This window comes from Zootoca vivipara, chromosome 4, assembly GCF_963506605.1.
Source record: "Zootoca vivipara chromosome 4, rZooViv1.1, whole genome shotgun sequence".
NCBI lineage: Eukaryota > Metazoa > Chordata > Lepidosauria > Squamata > Lacertidae > Zootoca > Zootoca vivipara.
The window spans coordinates 70,612,351-70,633,581 of NC_083279.1; the positions used below are offsets into that span (position 1 = coordinate 70,612,351).

The 21,231-nt window shown below is 43.6% G+C and overlaps 1 protein-coding gene across 2 annotated transcripts; it reads right to left on the bottom strand.

The window, feature by feature from the left end:
• Nucleotides 1-417: 417 nt before the first annotated feature.
• Nucleotides 418-21,083, bottom strand: TTF2 (transcription termination factor 2). Of its 2 annotated transcripts, none has more exons than XM_035116524.2 (23): nucleotides 21,020-21,083; nucleotides 20,170-20,281; nucleotides 19,575-19,661; nucleotides 19,408-19,474; nucleotides 18,151-19,086; nucleotides 16,526-16,652; nucleotides 15,725-15,901; nucleotides 15,002-15,159; nucleotides 14,076-14,157; nucleotides 13,300-13,416; nucleotides 12,970-13,120; nucleotides 11,591-11,696; nucleotides 11,002-11,192; nucleotides 10,508-10,661; nucleotides 9,092-9,183; nucleotides 8,180-8,259; nucleotides 7,326-7,468; nucleotides 6,876-7,043; nucleotides 5,063-5,115; nucleotides 3,667-3,820; nucleotides 2,494-2,576; nucleotides 1,741-1,815; nucleotides 418-814 (listed from the first exon to the last, which is right to left on the bottom strand). In XM_035116524.2, exons 1-23 carry the CDS (start codon nucleotides 21,045-21,047, stop codon nucleotides 670-672), a joined length of 3,486 nt encoding a protein of 1,161 aa, XP_034972415.2. In that variant the 5' UTR covers nucleotides 21,048-21,083; the 3' UTR covers nucleotides 418-669. The 2 variants fall into 2 exon arrangements, with proteins under 2 accessions (XP_034972415.2, XP_034972414.2); XM_035116523.2 differs by having other exon boundaries at nucleotides 419-814; nucleotides 15,725-15,904.
• Nucleotides 21,084-21,231: the final 148 nt, after the last annotated feature.

Here is a 21,231-nt window from a genome sequence, read left to right on the forward strand (position 1 = left end):
GTGCTTTTGTGCTTGAATCCTGCCCACTGCTTTCCCACAGATATCTGACTGGCCACTGTGAGAACAGGATGCTGGACTAGAAGGATCTGGCTATCCTTGGGGATTTCCAGTGAGTGCTCCCAGTTATACCATCCAACTCTTAACATGCTTGCCCGTCCTTTTGCAGTATATGGCATGATCTGAACCGATCCAAACTGCAGTATTTGCTTGTTGTTTTAGATCTTGTTGGCACAACACACCCAAGCTGTGACCTTCAATCTTTCAACTGCTGTTTGAACCGCTTTGTCTCTAACGTTCTTGCAGATGAGCAGGGATGGCATTGCACACTAGGTTTCTAAGCGGCCTCGGTTGGTGTTTATTGGGACAGCAGTTCAAAGGAAAGGATCCTGACCATTGTTGGCCATGTGATATGGACAGAAGTATTTATCTTGCAATGGAGCATACTGGGTGGGTGGAAAAACACAAGACTGGCTAGCTAGCAACATGGCGGATCATTCTTCCCCGATTTCAAAGGATCACAGGTAGGGTACATCCTCCTACAGAAGGGTTTAATTATGAAGAATGGGGTAATGCAACACTTAACCACTTTTATTCATTAATATAGTGAATTTTCAAAAGGCACGCACACACGTGGCATCCACATAGTTATGACAAAAACAGAAACAGTGTTTAAATGCCAAAAAGGAGCTTGAGATCCGCCAGGGTGAGCTTTGTTGAAGAATCTACTCTTCCTGACAACACTTTCTGGGCCAGCTCTTTTTTCTTGTTTTGTAGCTCCGAGATCTTTTCTTCTACTGTCCCTTCACAGACAAACCTAAAATCAAGTACACAGCATTATGAGTACAGGTTTTGTGCATCCTCATTGGTCAAGCTTTCAAAATAAATTAAGCACAGTGCAAGGAACTCAATCAGGCCAGAGGGTTGGATCCTTACATCCTCCACCTTGTTGGCCAACTTTGACAGGGTGATGGGACAGTTCACCTAACAATCGCTGTGTGTGACTATGATATAAGGTGATGATTTCAAAGGGATTCCCTGCAGTACCCATCAGCTGATCGGTGCTGAAAGCAGACTCTTCAAAAGAGCAGGCTGTTGATGCCAATCAGCTGACAAATTACTTTCTGAGCAGATTTTCTCAGCACCAATAATCTGTGGAGCATTAGAAATATATAAAAACAATTTGAAAAATTGTCCAGTAGCACCTTAGAGACCAACTAAGTTTGTTCTTGGTATGAGCTTTCGTGTGCATGCACACTTCTTCAGATACGAAAGCTCATACCAAGAACAAACTTAGTTGGTCTCTAAGGTGCTACTGGACAATTTCTAAATTGTTTTTATATATTTCTACTGCGTCAGACCAACACGGCTACCTACCTGAATCTAGAACTGTGGAACACTGAACTTGAGCCCCTTTGAAGAAGCACCATCAGCTGATTGGCACTGAGAGGAGCTCCTTTGATGACAGTGAAGCTTCAACAAGGAACGTCAGGTGTTGGCCAAGTGGGTGTGGTTTGGGGAAATGGGCTTCAAGGCCCTAATCAAGCTTGCAAGCTAGAGGCTCCCCACTGCTGCTTTAGAAGAACTGAGCTGTGATCACTTAAAAACCTCATGAAAAGAGACCAGGAGAGCGGATCGGAATACCCCCCCCCAACTTCAGCCCCCTTCCATATAGCACCTGAAGAAATCTCACAACCCATAGAAATTATGCAAACAGAGATGGTGCAAAAAGCAAAGCATGACCTGTGGATCGTGACATCGTTTTTCTGTCCCACGCGGTAAATGCGGTCACAGGCTTGGTCCTCCAGTGCAGGATTCCTGAAATTTAAGAAACTGTTCAGTCATTCTCCTCTTTATAACTATAGGTTAATCTAGCTGAAAGATATTTTAGCTCATACAATTACATCCAGTACACAGGATTGCCAAAAAGCAAGTCAGAGATATCCCCTAACACTTTAAATCTATCTCAGCCTTGGAAGAAGTACAGTGACAACATCTCCCTCAATTTCCTCCCAGCATCTTGTCATCCTCCTCCCCCTGTTCTGTGGCACACCTGGAATCCTGTTCCTTGAACTGAAGGTGTGTGCGTATAAAATAAGCCCCTGCTTCCTCATCTTCTCAAAGAACAACAAAGAACTAATCTGGAAGGTGATTCGCTAACACAAGGTGACTTACTGACAACAGATGTAACAGTGAATATTTTTTATTTATTTAACAAAATTTATATGCCACTTCATTTTCACAAAACCTCTAGGTAGTTCACAAGAAAACCAAACCCTCTTATGTGGTTTGCAGAAATATGCACTATATTTTCCAATTGCAACGATTTGTAAGAACCAAATACATAATTTGGAGTCCTTCACGAATGATCCTATCCTTTTGGTCAACTCAGATCTGATTCTTGCAGATGCAAAACACACACACACACACACACACACACAGAAGAAACATCCTGAGAAGGTTTCTGTTAAGTGGCGAAAGCTGCCGCATCTTTACCAATGCATGTCAAGGAGAAAGAGATGGTTTCCTCCAACTAGATTGAGGCCAACACCTCCAGCCAGGAGAGAGATCATCATCACCTGTAACAAGAGAAAGCACAACACATTTATACACTGTTTCTCCTCGGCACAGCCTGTGTACACTTTACTTTGCCAGTTACACTGGCTCTTGGTTTGTTTCCAGAATCAATTAGAGTGCTGGTTTTAGCCTATAAAGCCCTAGACAGCTTGGACCCAGGTTATCTGAAATATCACCTCCTCCCACAGACCCCTACCTAGACCTTTTCTGTTTTGGTATACTGTAGTTTCAAAATAAACCTTACGCTCTTTCTCTTGCAGTGCAATCCTAACCATGCCTACTTGTAAGTACAGTGGTACCTCGCAAGACGAAATTAATTCATTCCACGAGTCGTTTCGTGTTGCAATAATTTCGTCTTGCGAAGTGCGGTTTCCCATAGGAATGCATTGAAATTTAATTCGTGCCTTCCTATGGGAAAAAAAGAAGCGCGAAAAAAAAGGGCGACGACTCACCCGCCACGGCAGGAAGTCTTTAAGGCTCTGGGGAGGGGAAAGCAGGAGGAGGGCCAGGGGTCTCCTCCCGCTGCAGCCTCCGTTCCTTCAGGTGCTGCCGCTGTTCCCGCCAAGGGCCGCCTGGTGAGCCCTGCTGCTGCTGCTGCTCCTGCCGGGGAGGAGCTGCAGAGGCCATCATAGCCGCCGAGGAGGGCAAGGCCGGAGTCGCAGAGGCCGCCATGAGCGCTGCGCCACCGCAGGAGGCAGAAGCAGCGGCCGTGGCCATCACCGGCGGAGTCCTAAAGGTAAGCAGCAGCAGCGGCTTCCCTTCCCGTCGCGAGGCTGCTTCGTCTTGCCAAGCATGGCCACAGACAGCTTTGTTTTGTGAGTCTTCAAAAAATATCGCAAAATGCTTTTGTTTTGCGGTTTTTTCGTTACGCGAGACATTCGTCTTGTGGGTTACCACTGTAAGTCATACTGAATTCACTGGAGCTTGTGCAATAGGGCTTGCTCCCAGGCAAGTGGGTAAAGGATTGTCAGATTTTTGGCTAAAATGGCTACTGGCTAACCCTGCCGAGCAATTAAGGATCTAGCCTTGCACCGATAGTCACAATGACAACAAGCCACAAAATTAAGCAGCTCCTCTGATCTTTTCCCATACCTCAGGTCCTTTAGGATTATTGTTGAATTCCTCAACCACATCCATCCTCTGCTTAGGATTCACAGAGCCATCCACTGTGGCATATTTCATGCTCAGCTTCTCAAGGTGTACTGCCACAATCTTCAGCATGCTAGTCCACTGAGAAACAATGACACTAGGAGGAGAGAAAAAAATCCATCAATCAGTTAATCTATTCCCTGGTGCAAAACTCACATTAACGACAAACCCACTAGAAGTGGCTTTAGGCAAGTTATGGCTTCTCAGCTTTCACCTCATCCTTAGTTTCTGTGATGTGCAGGTTCATGGAGAAATGTTAAACATTTTGTTGTGATCTTATGCCACCTTGGGAAAGGTTTATGTTTTGAAAAGGAGGCCTTGAAACTGTAAAAATAAAATTAAACACCAGCCCATCTTTTCCGCATAGCTGCCAAGTTATCCCTTTTTTAAAGGGATTTTCCCTTATGCTGAATAGGCTTCCTCGCGAGAAAAGGGAAAACTTGGCGGCTATGCTTTTCCGGCTGGTGTAAAGTGTACTGAGATACGTGTATATGAAGTACTTTAAAACATTTGAGGTGGTACTGTATAAAGCGATAAGTATTAATATTCTAAAATGGCTGGAATGTGATACATAAGCATACAAATGCTAAGCAAGTATCATTCTGAATGTTAAAATTACTGGAAACTATTCTTCTTGAACTGGATCTTGTACCTTTTCATCTCTTTCCACCATTTATTTAATCAACCTACCGAGCCATTAGCAATGGCTTTCGCTCTGTGGCTAAGTATTGAAAACAGAAAGGCAAGCTTCAAGCTTTATTCCAGGGATGTTGTTACTACAACCCCCATTACACTTGACTATTAACTGGGCTGTTTGGGGCTGGTGGGAATCAGAATCCCACAACGTGTCAACAACAGAGTCCTCCCCATTCCTACTTTACCAGTTCACATGGGGATCTACATTTCTCTTTCGCCCTTTTTGAATACCACCAGATTTCAATGCATTTGGAATTCTGAGGTTGGCACTGCAAGCGTGTTCAGAAACTGCAGTGTGAAATGGAAGCCCCTTCTTAATTGTTCTATTTGTATACTGTTCTTCCTGTTCTTCACACTGTTATACATCATATGAACTAAGATTTACAGAATAAACCTATTGAAACCAGCAGGCCTAACTTCACCATGTTCTTTACTTCCAGTTGGTTTATTCTGAGTAAAACTCAGCTGAATAACACCCTGTTTCTGGGTGAGATTACCTATCTAGATACCTAACCCTACCTGCCTTTGCCTCCGGAGAGGCAACTGCAGGTCCTTCTCAGCATTCCCTACACATCTACATTAAATAGCATCCAAACCCACCCTTCGACATCCCTTGAAAGACATATGGTATGCCCATACTTACGCTTTCTGGGAACGCCCTTTGATGGCCTTCAGCTCTTCCAAGAGATGCGACAGCTAGAAGCAGGAGGAGGAAAATGCACTTATAGCCCTAAGCAGGTTTACTCAGAAGCCCCACTGAGTTGAGTGGGGTTGACGTTCAAGTAACTCTGTTCGAGATTGCAGCCTCATTTATTTAAATCATTTTTATTCCACTCCAGCTGAAAAGGCTCTCAGAGTTGTTTGCATAAGAGATCACAAGATAACAAGATAGTCATGCCTTTGGGCTCGCAATCTAAAAAATTGGTGGGCAAATACCAGGCTTGCCAGAACTATGTTTTTCACTAGAACCCTAAGATCTCCCAACCAGAGTCAGGTGCAAAGGGCACACAGGCGGAGTTAAAGAATTAGAAGTCTTTGAGCACTAGAAATGGCCTGCGCCCACGTTCCTTTCATGCAAAGGTCCACACTTTCCAGCAGTCTAATTTAGATGGAAAATATGTTTTGTTGTTATCATTGTTCAACAATTGGGAGTCAGAAACCCTTGCTGATCTACTGCAAATAATCCTGAGATCTGCCAACGGATCCTGATCAAAGTACTAGTAAGGCCTGATAAGACACAACACAAAAGGAAAAGTGGATGGGGAGGGAAGAGGGAAAATAACCAACTCGGACACTTCTTAAAGTTACAGAACTGATCTCAGTTGAGGAGGGGCCAAATGGAGATGATCCCCATTTCTCTCTACACAACACGATAGCTTGACTCCAGATGTACTAACGCTAACGCTAGCCATACAAATTTTAGGAACCCATATCTAAGATGAGATTTCCCAGCTTGCTATATGAAATTACTACAATGTTGAAACAGGTGGGCAGCCCACTTGGTACTGCGCCGGTACACAGATAAATTTCACAACAGAAAACTTGGTTCTTTGTCACTGTTTGTTTGACTGACACTGTTAAGAAGGAAATACATTTTGTACTGAGTTACAGCTTTTGTTTGTTAAAATGGTTACTTACCCCTTACCTGGGAGTAAGCTCCACTGAATTCAACAGGACTTTCTTTTGAGTAGACATGGTTAGAACTGCATTGTTAAATCAGGGATGGAAAATGTGTGCCCTGCCAGAAGTTGTTCATGCCGGACTACTGACCATGCTGGTTGGGGAGAGTCATTGTCCTGGAGGGTCAAAGGTTCCCCATTCCTGAGCTAAATAAATTAACTGAATTGGGGTTCTTAAAAAAAAATAAAAATGGAGGGAAGGAAAACCCTGATCCCTAGAGCTTACTAGAAAAGATTGTCATAGGTCTGTTACCTTAAAGAGCGCCACACCTAACAGACATCAGATGCCCTTTTAAATGTGTTGTGTGTTTCTGTTTCTGTTTCTATTACGTATTTTGTGGGGGGGGGGGGTTGTATTATGTACCACCCTGAGATCTACAGGTATAGGGCAGCATACAAATTTAATAAATAATAATAATAAAATAATAATAGATGGGCTCACCAAAATTGTCAGGAGCTGAGCTTTTCAGTGGTGCTTCATGCCCTAGAAATTAGTTCTCTCTATACTCAGAAGAGAGAATTCAGCACAGTAGCCTCAGTGTTATGGAAAATCCTTCCTGGTGGATATGCAGATGTCAACACTGTACAGATTGGGACAAGCAGTGAAGACATATTTATTTCAGCGAGCATTTTAGGAATGCTAATGTTAGTTGCTCTTTGTGCTCTGTTTTATCTATAGGTGTTTGATTTCTGCATTTCATTTTGCTGCAAATCCGTCGCGAGATCCAGGATTCTAGGCAATTCATACGCATGCTAAATAAGTAATAATAACAATACCTTGGTGCTCTGTTTGGTTGCTTCGAAGAGATCCACACTAAAAGCTGTACCAAAGAGGTACACCATAGGGTCACTGGTATCATTGGGTTCAGACAAGGTCAAAGCGCTGAGCTGCTCCTCCAAGGAGAGGGAGATGCCTTCACTATTCAGGTTAGCCGGGTCCAGAGCCTTCAATGTTAAGAATACATATGGGGCATGGCAACTTTCTTACTGTCATTACATTTATATCCCACCTTTCCTCCAAGGATCTCAAGGTGGCCTACATGGTTCCTCCCCCTCTCCATTATATCCTCACAACAACAGCCTTGTGAGGTAAGCTAGGCTGAGAGATTGTGACTGGCCACCCAGGGTGCTGGGGATTTGAACCCTGGTCTCCCAAACTCCCAACTCTCTAACCACTACACACCACAGTTCTGAACCTGGTGCCTCCAAGCCTGTTTGCATAGTTACCGCTTTTAGCAAGGAAAGGTGGCAGCAGCACTGGCGGAGCCTCAGCAGAAGGGACAAGATGTGAATGGTGGTGGAGACGGGAGGAGCATCCTGGCGAGGCTTCCCCAAGGCGCCTTGTGGGTGGCATCTAAACTGCTGCGCTCCTGTCAGAAGATGAAATGGCACAGGTGTCAGAGCAACAGATTCCCCGGAGCTACCATTCAGAGTTTCTTTAAGAAGGATCGGAAAAACCAACCAGTGAATATTTTGAACTTTTTTTTTGTATATAACTAACTGATAGAAATGGGAAGTCCTTTTTATCTAGTTTTCTTTCTTTTTTCTCTTCTGTTCCTCTCCTCTCCTTCCTTCCTCCCTCTTTTGTTTTCCTTTGTGTCCTCTGCTCTTGGGTCTTTACAGGGATTTTTCACACAAGAAGTTCAGGAAGGACCCTGACTGAGAGGTGAGAGGATGCGAGCAGAAAGGAAAGCTCCCAGGCGAGAGCTGGGACGACCCACTACTTTGTGCGAGTCAAGGGTTAAGAGCTACCTTTGAGACAGGAAAACTTTTAGTCAGGCAAAAACACTTGGGGGGGGGGTGCAAAGAAGAGCTGGCAAGGGGCACAGCTGGAAGAGGGGGATCTGTAGCTGTGGAGGAAGCGCAGCTTGGGAAAAGCCTTGAGGGCCAGATCGAGGGGGCTGGAGGGCCTCATCTGGCCCCTGGAGTTCCCATCCCCTGCACTGTATTCTGGAGATTGCTGAAATATATACTGTAGAATAGCTACAGAACGGGGCAAAATTAGCTGTGGGGGTGAGGCCGCCCTTATCACATCCTTTCTACAGCTGCTAGGGAGAGGGGCAAAGAGTTTAAATTCCAACCTTTGTCAAATGGGTTCTCCCCAGGGTGCTGTCCTGTACCCTGAGTCTCCTGCCGTTTGATGTAGGACTGCAGGGTTGACCTGGTTGAAGAAACCACAGTTAGATTTAGGCAGCTTTGCAACCCCCGTTTCCATGGCATATATTTACACATAAGCCCGATAAATGTAGATGGATGGGGACAACGTTGAGCACAAAAGGAGAGAAAACTGGAAAGAAGAGGCAGCATATTTTACTCCCAAAAGAACAGTTCTGTCCCCTTTTCAAAACAACAGAACACATTCTGTTCCTAGTATCATCTTGCTAACAACATGATAATGGCAGCAGCATGAACATGCCAGAAAATAAAGTCCTCATTTAAACTATCAGGAGACTAACAAGAATTTAGGTCAATGAGGGGAAAAAATGCTTAGCATGTGAAAGCACTAAAGGGGGCAGAGGAGTACTATTCTCCCTTATTTGGCAGGTGTGAGGATACTGAAATACTTTGCAGAGATATTATTACTAGGACCGCTTCTAAATTAATTAAGATACCACACTAGTGATATTCCTTTCATTAATAAATTCATTTATTTTGCTCTGCCTTTTTATAAACCACTTTGAAGTTTCTTCTAACATCAAAATGGTATATAAAATGAATAAATAGTATGCCACCCTACTACTAAATTAATTAATACACCGCACTACCACCACTAATGAACTAATCAATGCACCACTTCATGTCCAAATTGGCTTCTAAGTGGTATGTGGCCAAGATGGTGATTCCTATTCCATAGAGCGCTGGATTATCAGGAAGGGATGTGAGCAGAGCAGGTTTGCATCAGGAGGGCTACAGAAAGTGAGGTGATTGTGTACACTGTCCTTTACAGGCTGAAATGAACTCATTCTTAATTCCTTCACAGGCCTCTATCACACCTCGATCTTCTGAAAAGTACATCATACACTGATTGCTCATCTTCAGAGAGTTTTAGTCTGTGCAGTCGAGTGCTACGTTGAGGCAGCAATACCTAGAGAGAGAAAAGAAACAGACTGAAAAGTGTGTCAGTATAATTTGCACTAATGTGGCTTTTCAAAGAGACATCTCTCCTATGAAAGGTCCAGATGGCACATTTTGCTTTCTGCCCACCAGGAGCTGTAAGGATTCTATGCAGATTGAACACTGGCTCTTTTTACGCTTCTGTATTTTCATAAAATGAGCTTTTCTTTTCATTAAATTTATATTCACTTTTCTTTTTCTATCATTACATACATCTCATACCAATAACATTTATGTTACATCACTTCTTCCCTCCCCTCCTGGGCTTCCCCCAACTTCCACTTCTGGTTTGTTTCCCTCTTGTTACATACTGTTTCTTAGAAGGCTACTATATCATTTCTTTTATTGTTTTAAATGTTTTTTGTTAATAAAGATGTGAGTATTTATTTAAATCCTGACATCAAGTCAATAGTCTTCCTTTGTTTCTGCAAGTACTGTATATTCCTGCGTATAAGACTACTTTTTAACCCAGGAAAATCTTCTCAAAAGTCAGGGGTTGTCTTATACGCCGGGTTGTATTTCTTATATGGCGAGCATATCCCAAACTCTATATTTTAACTGGGAAACTTGGGGGTCGTCTTATACGCCCAGTCATCTTATATGCTGGAATATACGGCATGTTATAAATGGTTCCCATTCTTTTTCAACGTTTTCTCAAAGTCTGTCCGTCAATTTTGCCAGTTCTGCATAGTTCATCAACTTCTCTTGCCATTGTTTTTTAGTTGGAATTTCTCCAGTCTTCCACTTTTGTGAGCTTTTCAGGCAGCCAAAACACAGCCTCAGTAAGTCCAAAGAGGCAAATATTGACAGGTGCTTAAAACCCCACTGTTTTAGAGTCCCTTTGTTAAGAATTTTTTTAGCAATGTACAGAACAGGGGTGGGTAGGTGTAAAACCAGGAGCTCACCAAGCCCTATTCAGTGGCCTGCCAGCCCCTGACCCAGTTTACTGATGGCAACAGTACAGAATGAAGTGGCTGTCGTCTAGCAACTGCCGATGAGAGCAAATCAGAGCCAGAAAGGGGAAGGAGCTCTCTAGTCCAATGCTTCCAGAGTGCTGATGATGGTCATGTGCTCAGGAAACATCAGAGCAGATCAGGGCACTCCTTCCTGGTTCTGGAGTGCTCTGATCTCTTTTCAGCATCAAGAGCCAGAACACTTCATTTGCTGGTAAATGACACCGGCAGATGGAAGGAAAATGGCACATTTGGCTGCATGTGCAGAACAGCCCTAACAGACCATCAGTGAAGAGAACACAAATCCAAGAGACAGACAAAAGGAGATGGGCCATCAATTACCAAAGGCTTGCCAGATGAGTCCAGCTGATCCTTAGTCCTTCGCAATAAGAGGCTCTTGGTTAAGAGGGTCAACCTCTCTCCTCCTTTTCTTGTATTGTTATCCACCTGATTCTTCCACACCTTGAATTCATCAAAAGGAGAGCAGCGAAGGAATCTAGGACGGCAAATGGCAGCAAGAGGAAGGCAGGAGTGAGAGGTGAAGTACAACCACTAGGCTCTATGGAATTGCAGTGGCCAGAAAATATTTTCCATCTAAAGGTGTTGGGACAAAAGTTAACACCTCCCCTTTTTAAGGTGTGCATCTTTCCTAAGGTGTTTTTAAATGTGCACATATTTTCTGAAGGTGTGCATCTTAGGAAAACAGGAATTTGATTTCTTTGCAGCATGTGTGACAGACAGTGAGAGAAAAACTTGCAAGTTTAAGGCCGATTTAAAAATATATTTGCAAATCAGAGTTAATCTACAAGGCATGATCATGAGCGTGTTCAACTCACCTTAGCAGGGCATACATATCCAAGAGGTTGTTCTGAATGGGTGTCCCAGTGACGGCCCACCTGGCAGTAGCTTGCAATTTACAGGCTGCTATTGAGGCCTGGACTTTGGGGTTTTTGATGTTATGGGCCTCATCCAGTATAATTCGAGCCCAGTGTATCCAGAGCAGGGGAGAGAAGGGAACAGACTTATCCTAGAGCAGAAAGTAGACCTGGTTTTAAAATGCAAGACTTGGAAGGAAAGGGGGCAGAGGTTAGCTGAAAAATAGTTTAATTTGGTCAGGGTCTGAGTTTATGACATTAGATTACAATTACTCCTTCTGTAATAAGGATTTAATATTTCAAACAAATAAAAACACTTCAATTTGGAAAAAAAGTATTTGAACTTGAGACTTAATTATTATTATTATTATTGGCCAAATTCTCCTCTTCTCTGCAATTACACAACTCAGGTGCGATGCATGATATCTTTGTTGTTAACTTGGCACAAACCAATCTGATGGCAAGGCTACCCACCATACGCATTTTAAGACTAAAATGCAGCTTTTATCTCAGCATCTCCTAAAAGCAAATCTGGCATGTTTTCAGTCACCTGCACAACGTGGTCATCAGCAGCAACTTCTCCTTCTTCCTTCTGCGTAGGGATTTCCTTGGCAAGAATACTGTAAGTAGTGACAACAATGTCGTATTCCGAAAGCCTGTGAAGAAGAGGAGAGGGAGAGCTGGTAAGCAATATGACCACTTTAGGATTTTAATCTTGATGCAGAATCAGTGTGGCTGCTTCACAAAAGGTCACTCTCAAGCTCACAAGCACCAACTGTACGTATGCTTGTTCAGAAATAAAGTCCATTGTGTCCAATGGGCTTACTCTTCAATAAGAGTGCTTGGAGCCACAGCCTGTGAATAACTCAGCACGGAGTCTTCTTAGCAACACAAAAGAAGGAAACAAAGGCAAACTCTGGGAATGCTCTCCCCAGAGAGGCTTGCCTGGCACCATTATTACAAGACATTCCTCTTTACCCAGACGTTTGGCCATTAAGTGTTCTATGGCCTGCTAATACTGGGGGACAGGCTCTTATTACGATTAGTTTATTATTATTCTGTCTCTTATTATGCTTTTATTACAGTGCTCCGTAAAATGTGTTCTTAATGTTGTACACTGCCCAGGGATCTTTTGATAAAGGGCGGTATATAAATTGAATATTGTAATAATAAACTTGACTCCTATCAACTGTGTGTATATTTTCTTGGCAGAGATGGGGAAAGGAAGAGACAAAGTAGAACACGTGGTGCCACAGAACTTGTATGTTGACACAAGAAAAGACAACACGCCCTGTAGATTCACCTCAGCCCATTAACTGATGAAGTACTTCTCGTTCGCTTTGTAAGGACGTGCAGTAATGGCCTCCAGCAACAAGATACACAAAGCAGGACAGAGCTGCAGAATGCCCATTGCCCACATCTTATGTGCTTTTAGCTTGCACAGTTTCAAGTATACACAGGCAAGGTGAGGATGCTCTCGCGAGATCTCACAGGTCAGGTTGTCCCGCGAGGTCTCGCGAGAAAATCCCTACCAGTTCCAGAGCTAGCAAGGCTGAAAGCTTAAAAGCAGTCTCTGCACCAGGGTCGCTTTTTCCGTAAGTGTCAAAAAGATGGGAGGGATGGTTCTTGCTGAACTTCTACTGGTAGGGAGTTCCAAAGGGCAGCACCTGTTGCACTAAAGGCTCAGTGTCTACTGAAGGCCAGCTGAAGCGTGGGAAACCATCAAAAGTGTCCCAAGAGAGGATCTCAGATGTGGAGCATAAGGAATTGTATGGTCCTTAAGGCACTTTGGGAGCACGTTGGGCTCAAACAACAAAAAGGTGTTCTTTAGCTTAACTCAAGTGACTATGTTGTGCAATTCAGGATAGCTAAGCATTGGACCAGGCTAAGGCTCTTTAATTTCCAATGAGCTGGAAGCTGTGCACTTACACAGTCGTGTTCTTAATTCGGTTGGATCCATGGTACAGGCAGACTCTCAGCCTGCCGCTTCTGACGTGTCTTTCTACCTCTTTTTTCCAGTGGTGGATCAAAGATGCGGGGCAGACAATCAGCGTGCCGTGGGAAACGATTACAGAGATATCTTGAAATGCAAACATTAACAGGTAAAGATGTTTCATGGTGTAATGTCTCGGTGATGCAGAAAAGATCATGCAGGCAGTCTTTGCTACATTTGCTTTCAAACCAGTAAGACAATCCCATTTTATTAAACGGTGAAAAACAAGAGCAGCTAAAATAGGTGGTATCTTGTTATTTCTGTACCTTGTCTTGATACTGAAAGCTCGAGTTTCTTCTCTTTCCCTTTGTCTTTCTGTAAACACTTCTGAACCAGAACAAGAGCAATCATTGTCAGAGTCTTCCCTAAGCCCATATCATCCGCTGGCAAGAAAAAGCAGCATAGAACAAAACAGAAATCAGGGAGTGATAGACATGTTTGGTGCTGGATATCTTAACTTGCTGACTCAACTGTCTGGCAGGTAAAACTATTTGCTAGGTGCCCCACTGTGGTGCCCCGCCCTTCAGGGTACAGAAGGAATTGGATCTGACATGTAGAAAATGTTCATTCATCCAAGCATGGGCAACTTGTGGTCGTCGAAATGTTGTTGGAAGCCACCTCCCATCAAGTCTAAGGCAACATGACCAATTGCCAGGGATTATGGGAGTTGCAGTCCAACAATATCTGGACGTTCACAAGCTAGTCAACAGGTTTATCCAAGAGAAGCTGTACTTGAACATTAAGACTGGAATCCTGTACACCCACCTTGAAGTAACCTGCATTGTAAGGATCTGTCCATTCTCACTAACAGCCTTCCATCATCCAGGACAGGATGTTTGTAAATCCTTCAAGGGCCAGAGGACAGATTTGTGATGAACCCAAGGCCCTTTCCCAGAACTCAGATTAATATCTTATGGTGGAAGGGCCACACAACCTTCCTTTCACTCCCTTGTTCAACACAAAACCTAAAAGCAAAGCTCCTTTCATTACAATCTATCTGAAAGCAAACACCAGAATCATATAATGTCTAATAGTTCCTTACCCAAAATTCCTCCACACGGTTTCTGACTCTCCCTCCAGAGAAGCCAAGCAAGCGCCTGCTTCTGATGCAGGAGCAAGGAGACCTGAGAAAGCCAGACATAAGACGCAGAATTAATGGCTTTTTCATGTATTTACTATCAATTACTACAGCTAGGATGGGGAACCTGAAGCCTTCTAGATGCTGCAAGACTCGAACTTCCATCATCCCTAACCATTGGTCATGCTGGCTGGCACTGACGGGTACCACAGGCTCCCTATCCCTGATCTCCAAGGTAACCAGAATGGCATAAATGTCAGGTAATGAAATGCCTTTTTAAGAAAGGTACACTCAGACCTCTGTCTCAATAAAGTATAAGGTTTAGCTTAGAACAAGAGACATATCGTTTATTTATAGAAATAATTTTATCCCATGCTTTCTCAAGCAGTTTACGCGGGATTCTTCAAAGTCAACCAGGTACCACCCAGATCCACAACCACTTTGTTTTAGCAATAATACAGCATTGGGCATTCCCAGACCATTAAAACTGGGGTTATGCAATCAGCCTACAACTCTATGATTCCACAAACTAAGATAGTTGGGACTAGTCTGCCATTTGTTAATCTTCGTCACATTCTTTTTAAGAAGATGAGCACCACGGCACCTGTACAATTTAGTAAGATTCATTGCTCCCTATTGCTAGGCGACAGCAAACGTTTGTAGCTATTCGTTTCAAATGGAAAACGAGCCTCAAAGGGTTTTTACTGAAAGCAGCAGGTCACAGATGAAACTATTTCAACCCCTTTCCATGATCTTTTTCTTGCCTGCACAAAAATCGCTCAACATTTGTAGGTGCACTGCTAACGCACTTCTTAACTTAGAGACATGTTGGGGAGAACAGATTATAGGAAAAGCAAGCTGCACAACGCTTCTAATTTGTCCCAGCTCACCATTAACCCAGGTGGATCCTCAACCACGGTCTCCTCCTTCGGGCAGGACTTAAGGGAACTGTGAAGCTGGTTGATTGCTTCGCTGGTGGCATCATACACGGCTTGGAGGCGATCTTCAGTCATTCGGCCTCCATAAAGGGCCTGCATATGGGAATCCTCTAAGATACAGTAGCAGGGAAATTAGAACAGTGCTGATTCTGAAGGTGGTGTGATGTAGCGGTTAAGGCAGAACAGAAGTGTCATCAAGCAAGATAGGTTAAGCATTTGCATGGGGAAGTGTCTTCACTTAAGAGCACAGCTAAATATGCATTCATTCATTCATTTATAATAATAATTGAATTTATATACCGCCCTATACCCAGGGGTCTCAGGGCAGTTCACAAAATAAAATCAAGATATAAAACCACAAAATACATAATCAAAATAAAAATACATTTTAAAGGGGCACAGGATGTAAATCGGATCAACCAAAGGCCTGGTTAAAAAGGAATGTTTTTGCCTGGCGCCTAAAGGTGTATAATGAAGGCGCCAGGCGAACTTCCCTGGGGAGAGCATTCCACAGATGGGGAGCCACTGCTGAGAAGGCCCGTTTATGGAATGCAGTCTTCTTTCCTTCCTGCTAGTAAACGAAAGTGCCAGGGGCGGGGGGAAGCCCAATCTTCATATGATACTTGTAACAAAGCCATGTTGGAGTTCATCATGGCTGCCCCCTCTCCCACTTACCTCTATAAGCGCTACTGGAACACTGACTAGATCCCAAAGGAGGGTGGAGCTCTAAGGAGCTGGCTACCTGATGCTCTCGGAATGGCTTTGGCCCTGTAACAGTATTTGGCTGTTCTACGGTGGTCTTGGAGAACGGATTGTGCAGTTTCTCTTCACGCTTACTGCTGTTCACATCTGCTGCTGTGCAAAAAACAGAGTGAAATGTGCAGAAAATTGTAAGTGGTACAATCTTTCCTGGACAATACCAATTCAGGCTGCAAACGCTCCTCCGTGTTTTGTTTTGTTAAACCGGGGGTGGAGAACCTGCGGCCTTCCACCGACGGGAGAGGTAAACTCTTGGCGCTGACCTGCTCTGGGACACGAGCAGCTTATCTGACTTCCCTACCTGTCAGGGCTAACTCCAGGTTTTGGAGGACACTTCAGGACCTGCTCTGTAAGTCTATCATCAGCTGCTCCTTTGTCCTTGCCACTTCTTGCTTGCCAGGCTGAGAGCCAATGAGCAAGCAGGCGGTGGCATCTACTGCCCCTTCTCCTCCTCACCACCATTGTCTGAGCCAGAGAGAGACAGAGAGGGAAATGCACAGATTGCAATGGTGAAAAGGGGGAGCAAACCGGGATGGGGGGCTGTAATCTGTGAGCCTTTCGCTGGGGCTCTTGACAGAGGCTTGATAGTGCCAGTCCTGCTGCTTGTTACCCTTCTGGAAGATCAAGAATGCAACTATGTACTCAATGATAAAGGAAAATGTTTCTTCCTTAGGCATATGGAATGCTATGTTCATAATTCTGAATGAATAAGCTTACCTTCCTTTACACTTTCTTCGGCCTCCAGGTTCAGAGAACTAAGTGCTGCTTCCAGGTCCTGCACCTGCTTTAGTAACCGCTCGCCTTTATCGGGTAGAGCCTGAACATTCACAATTTTCAAAGTGTTCTAGAGAGAAGAGAAAGAAGAGGAGAGAAATGTGTTATTGACTACCTGAATGCTTAACTTCCCCGACTTTACCAGACGTTTTCTCCACAACAGCTTTGAAATATTTAAGAGTTACATACAAATCAGCCGGCAAGCAAGAATTTGGATGACTCTCATTTAATAAATGCTGTATGTACTCCATTGCATGCACAAGTCCACAAATCCCCACGGACCTCCTCTGCTATGAACAGGTCAGTCACTGAGAGAACAGTGCTTGGTCCAACCAAGCAGACTGCTCATGTTCTTATCAGTGGAACACCGGATTAGGGGATTGTTTCCTGTGAACTTCCAAGAAGGAAGAGTGCCACATGGCAACAAGCATGAAGGAAGCACACATAACTGGAACCAGCAAATAACTGAGTATTGGGGAAGTTGAAGAGAAGCTACTGCTCTGTTCCACTTTGCTGCTGCCCCTATTCATCCTCCCTTGGCCCACCTGGTGCAATTATTGCTGCCATCATAGTCAGCCCCAGATATTTTGCTGCCTAAAGCAGAAGAGCAAATGATGCCCAAAATACACTTAAATCAAGGTGTTTAGTACACAGGGTGGCCAAGTTATTGTGGCAGCTCAGGCAGAGAAGCCCGTAAGCTCCTCTCCCACACTGGCAGTATGATAAATCAAATAGCTAACAATTTGCTGCCCATCAACGTCACTCAAGCTTCACTGTGTCTAATGGGAGGGCTGGCTTCAGGTGGCATTTTATTTTATAGTCTTCAGAATAGTTTAGAGGGTTAAAATCGCCCAAGAAGTAAATTTACTATAGTAACATTTTCAGACAGGGATCTGTGCATAGCTGCCAAGTTCTCCCTTTTTTAAAGGGAAATTCCCTTATGCTGAATAGGCTTCCTCGCGAGAAAAGTGAAAACTTGGCAGCTATGGATCTGTGATGTGGGGTAGAAAATTTCCAAGTGCATTAGGTTTCCCTTTTCCATTTAATAAGTGCATTAGTAACAGTGAATGGATACCAATTGCAGATAGAGTATTAGGCAAGTTTTTTATCTTTGATAAATATGAGTAAAATAAACATGATAAAGTACTGGTACATCACTGTAGCATCAGAAAATTTCTGGATGCAAATTAACCTAATTAGCAATTCACAAATTTCCAGAACACCCACATCGCTGATTTGGATATATGGACAGTATTTAAATGCTTTATTGTTAACTGCTTCTTTTAAATATTTCTGGGGGGAAGAGGGACGACTATATGTTGGCTAAACTGCATATTCATTACAAAGCTTGTGGGCTTCAGACAAAATGTGTGCAACACACTTTGTGTGACACTGGCCTTAGGCAAAGTCTGAGCACCTTCATCTACGGCTGCAATACATTAATGGTTCATAATTTTTGTAAAACTAACCCAGTTTTACCAAAGCTCAAGGAGTTGCTATTTTGATACGGGAAGCCTTTGGCGATCAGGTACAGAGAGAATAAGCAAGTGTATGATCAAAACAGAGACCTTTTTCTGCTTCAGCTGAGCTGAAAGTTGACTATGAAGAGCTTTGGAATCCACACTTTCTGCCATTTGCAAAGAGGCCTTTTCGTGTGATGTGGAAGACAAATTCTTTTGCCTGCAATCCTTCCGCTGGTGGGAATCCAATTCCTGCCCAACAGGCAATTTGGAAGATACAAATCTGTCACGTTCATCACTGCTGGCATTTTTACCAGATCTGCTTGTATCTTCTGGAGCCATTTTCAATTGTAATGGTTTCTCTGGGTTTTCTTTAGGGTGCACCGCTGGCAAGCCTGTTAATTCCTGAACAGTCACAACTTGCCTGGGCATCAGTGTTGTCTCTTCGGTTCCCCAGTTGTTACTTGTCTTCATTTTTACTGCTTTGTCCCTGCAGGTTTCTGATCCTCTCCTTCCAAGTTGTGCCTCATTAATAGGCTTTACACCTAATGCTTGGCCACTGAAGCTGGGCAATGACTGCTCTGGACTTTCCTCTTTTTCCAAGCCATATTCAGAAGATCTCAGAGCTGAATCCTGCCTTGTGTGTCCAGAAGTTGTCTCAAACTTTTTGCTAGAACTACATTTGTCTGTATCCAAAAATACTGGCTTTTTAATTTCAGCTGTGGACTCACTTGCTTTTGTTTCCGCTTCTATTCTTTCCTTGGGTGATTTTTCTCCCAACTTTTTGTTCTTGATCTTCTCTGGGGCTGGATCTTCTTTCTTAACAGATTCAGATGGCAACTTCAGCTGATCCTTTTTATCTAGAACCTGTCTTTTATCCTCATTTCTTGGTAAGTTTTTGTCCTCACTATAGTTTGTTTGTTTGAAAGATTCGTGATTCTTGCTTGGTACTTTGAATGGATTTCTTTGATCTCCTTGATTATGGAACAATTCTGAGATTTGCTGAGATTGTGGATTCTTTGGCAGTATGGTGGCTTTTGAATCCTATAAAACATACAGGTGGAATGTTAAGTTTACCATATAAATCAGACATCTTGAAAGCTAGAGATAAGTGCTCTCTATGCTTCTGCAGAAGAGTTGCACAGAAACTCATACATAGGATAAAAAAATGACATTCAGGGGATCTTTATTTTCATGTATTTTCAAAAGTTATAATATTTTTTTTTATTTTTTTTTGGAATACACAGATATTGAGTTTAAAATGCTGTCCTGTACAGTTCCCCATTATTCATAACAAATGGTAGGACTGCTAGTGTTCATTACATCCAAACCCAATATACTTCTTCCAATCTCTGTTCTTTGTACCTGCCATGGGATATTTCCACACCATCTCTTCCCTTCCAGTTTAGCTTTACTGCAGCGATAGAATAGCCTAGCAAAGGAAACAAAACAAGGAGAATGAAGCTAGCTTTCAATACTAATACCCCATATCCCTGCCATTAGAAATATAAAGGGTTCTTCAGAAAATATACTTGTATGTGTCTGTCTCCTGTTGCTGCATCAAAAACTGGAGGTCCACCACATGTTTCTCATGCACCAAGCAGTGAGAAGGGCAAAGCCTGTGGAAAGGAACAAGGGATATTCACATAAGGAGGAAAATTTAAGGAATCCTAAAACATCTTCAGCACAGGAGAATTTTCTGTTAGATTTTGCCCAACCAAGATGACCATCCAATCTAACACTCTAGCCACATGCCAGGGCCACATTCCCACCACCTCAGCAGGCATATACACAATTAGCACCATAGCAGGTAAATTTGCATCACTTAATGGGGCCACACTCAGTATTAATACAATAAATAAGCCAAGCCATCTACTACAAAGACAAGCAATCCCTTCCAAGGCTACTCACTTGCCAATGGAAACATTATCACCTGATCCCAAATTCGAAACCTATTCTAATCCCCCAAACACATTACTACAGCACAAATCTATTTTCCAATGACACCAAACAGCTCTCCTTTAAAAAGTAACTAAATGTAAACCATCTTCCATTGTTTGGTGTGTGTTTTTTTAAAAAAATCCTGTGCAATTAAAAGTGGCAGAAACAGAAAGTGATTTAACCTACTTTGTGAGCAGCACAAATTCGCATGGCTGCTGGCCTTGGACGCCACACACATAAAAGCTTCTGCCTTTGTTTGGGCCATCCCGGATACCAGTCTTCAAAAGGCAGGGATGCCCTGGACAGGAACAAAGTGAAAGATAATTATGAAGAAAATAGAAGCATGATAGGGGCTCTGTGTCATCAGTCAAAATTTCATCTCACTTCAAGAACCTGTGTGCAACGCTAGCCTATATATGTGTACTCAAAAGACCCACTGAGCAAAACGGGTCTTATGCTCAAGTGTGTATAGTCAACCCATGCCATAACTATATGAATCCAGTTCTTCCCCGCTCCTGCGTTTTAGCATAGGCCCATCAGTCAGAGTAGGGCAACTGCCAGTTTTGGATGGTATGCAAGGTAAACAAGTTGTTAATGTATTATTGTTGCTGCTGTATTTTTACTGCCACGGAGGGAGAGAGAAGCTTATGGCCTTTTTTTTTGCTTTAAGCCATAACTACTTAACTGGCTATGTACCTCGGCAGTAGCAGCCAAGAGTTTACCCTGCAGAAGTTTCAGGATTCCAACTCCCATCAGTCCCACCAGCCAGTACGGCTAATGGTTAGAGATGGGAAGTGTAGTCTCACAGCAGCTGAAGGGCCAGAGATTGCTGTTCGGCAATCGATTGGTAACAAGGAATCCATTTGCAAATTACAAAGAGTCGATGTGGAAAAGTGAAAGCATGCTCAAGCAGCGAGCTCGGCACCTATTGAAAGTAAACAGTTGCACAACATCTCAAAAGGAGCGAGACGTATACGCGCCTTCAGCACTTGCACAAGGCATCCGAGCGCCCCGCCTGCGCCTCCCGGCTCCTCACCGTGCCCGCTGCACAGCACTTTCTCCATAGCCGAGCCGCTAAGCCTCCCCGTCGCCTCAACCCGGCAAAACTCAGTGCAAAAGGAGTACAAGGAGGGCGGGGGCGGAGAGGAGGGATCTGAGGCAACGCCCTCCCGCCCCGTCAATCCCCGAAACTGCCAATCCTGTCGTCCTCATTCGCCGGTGAAGCAATCAAAACGAAAAGTAGGCGGG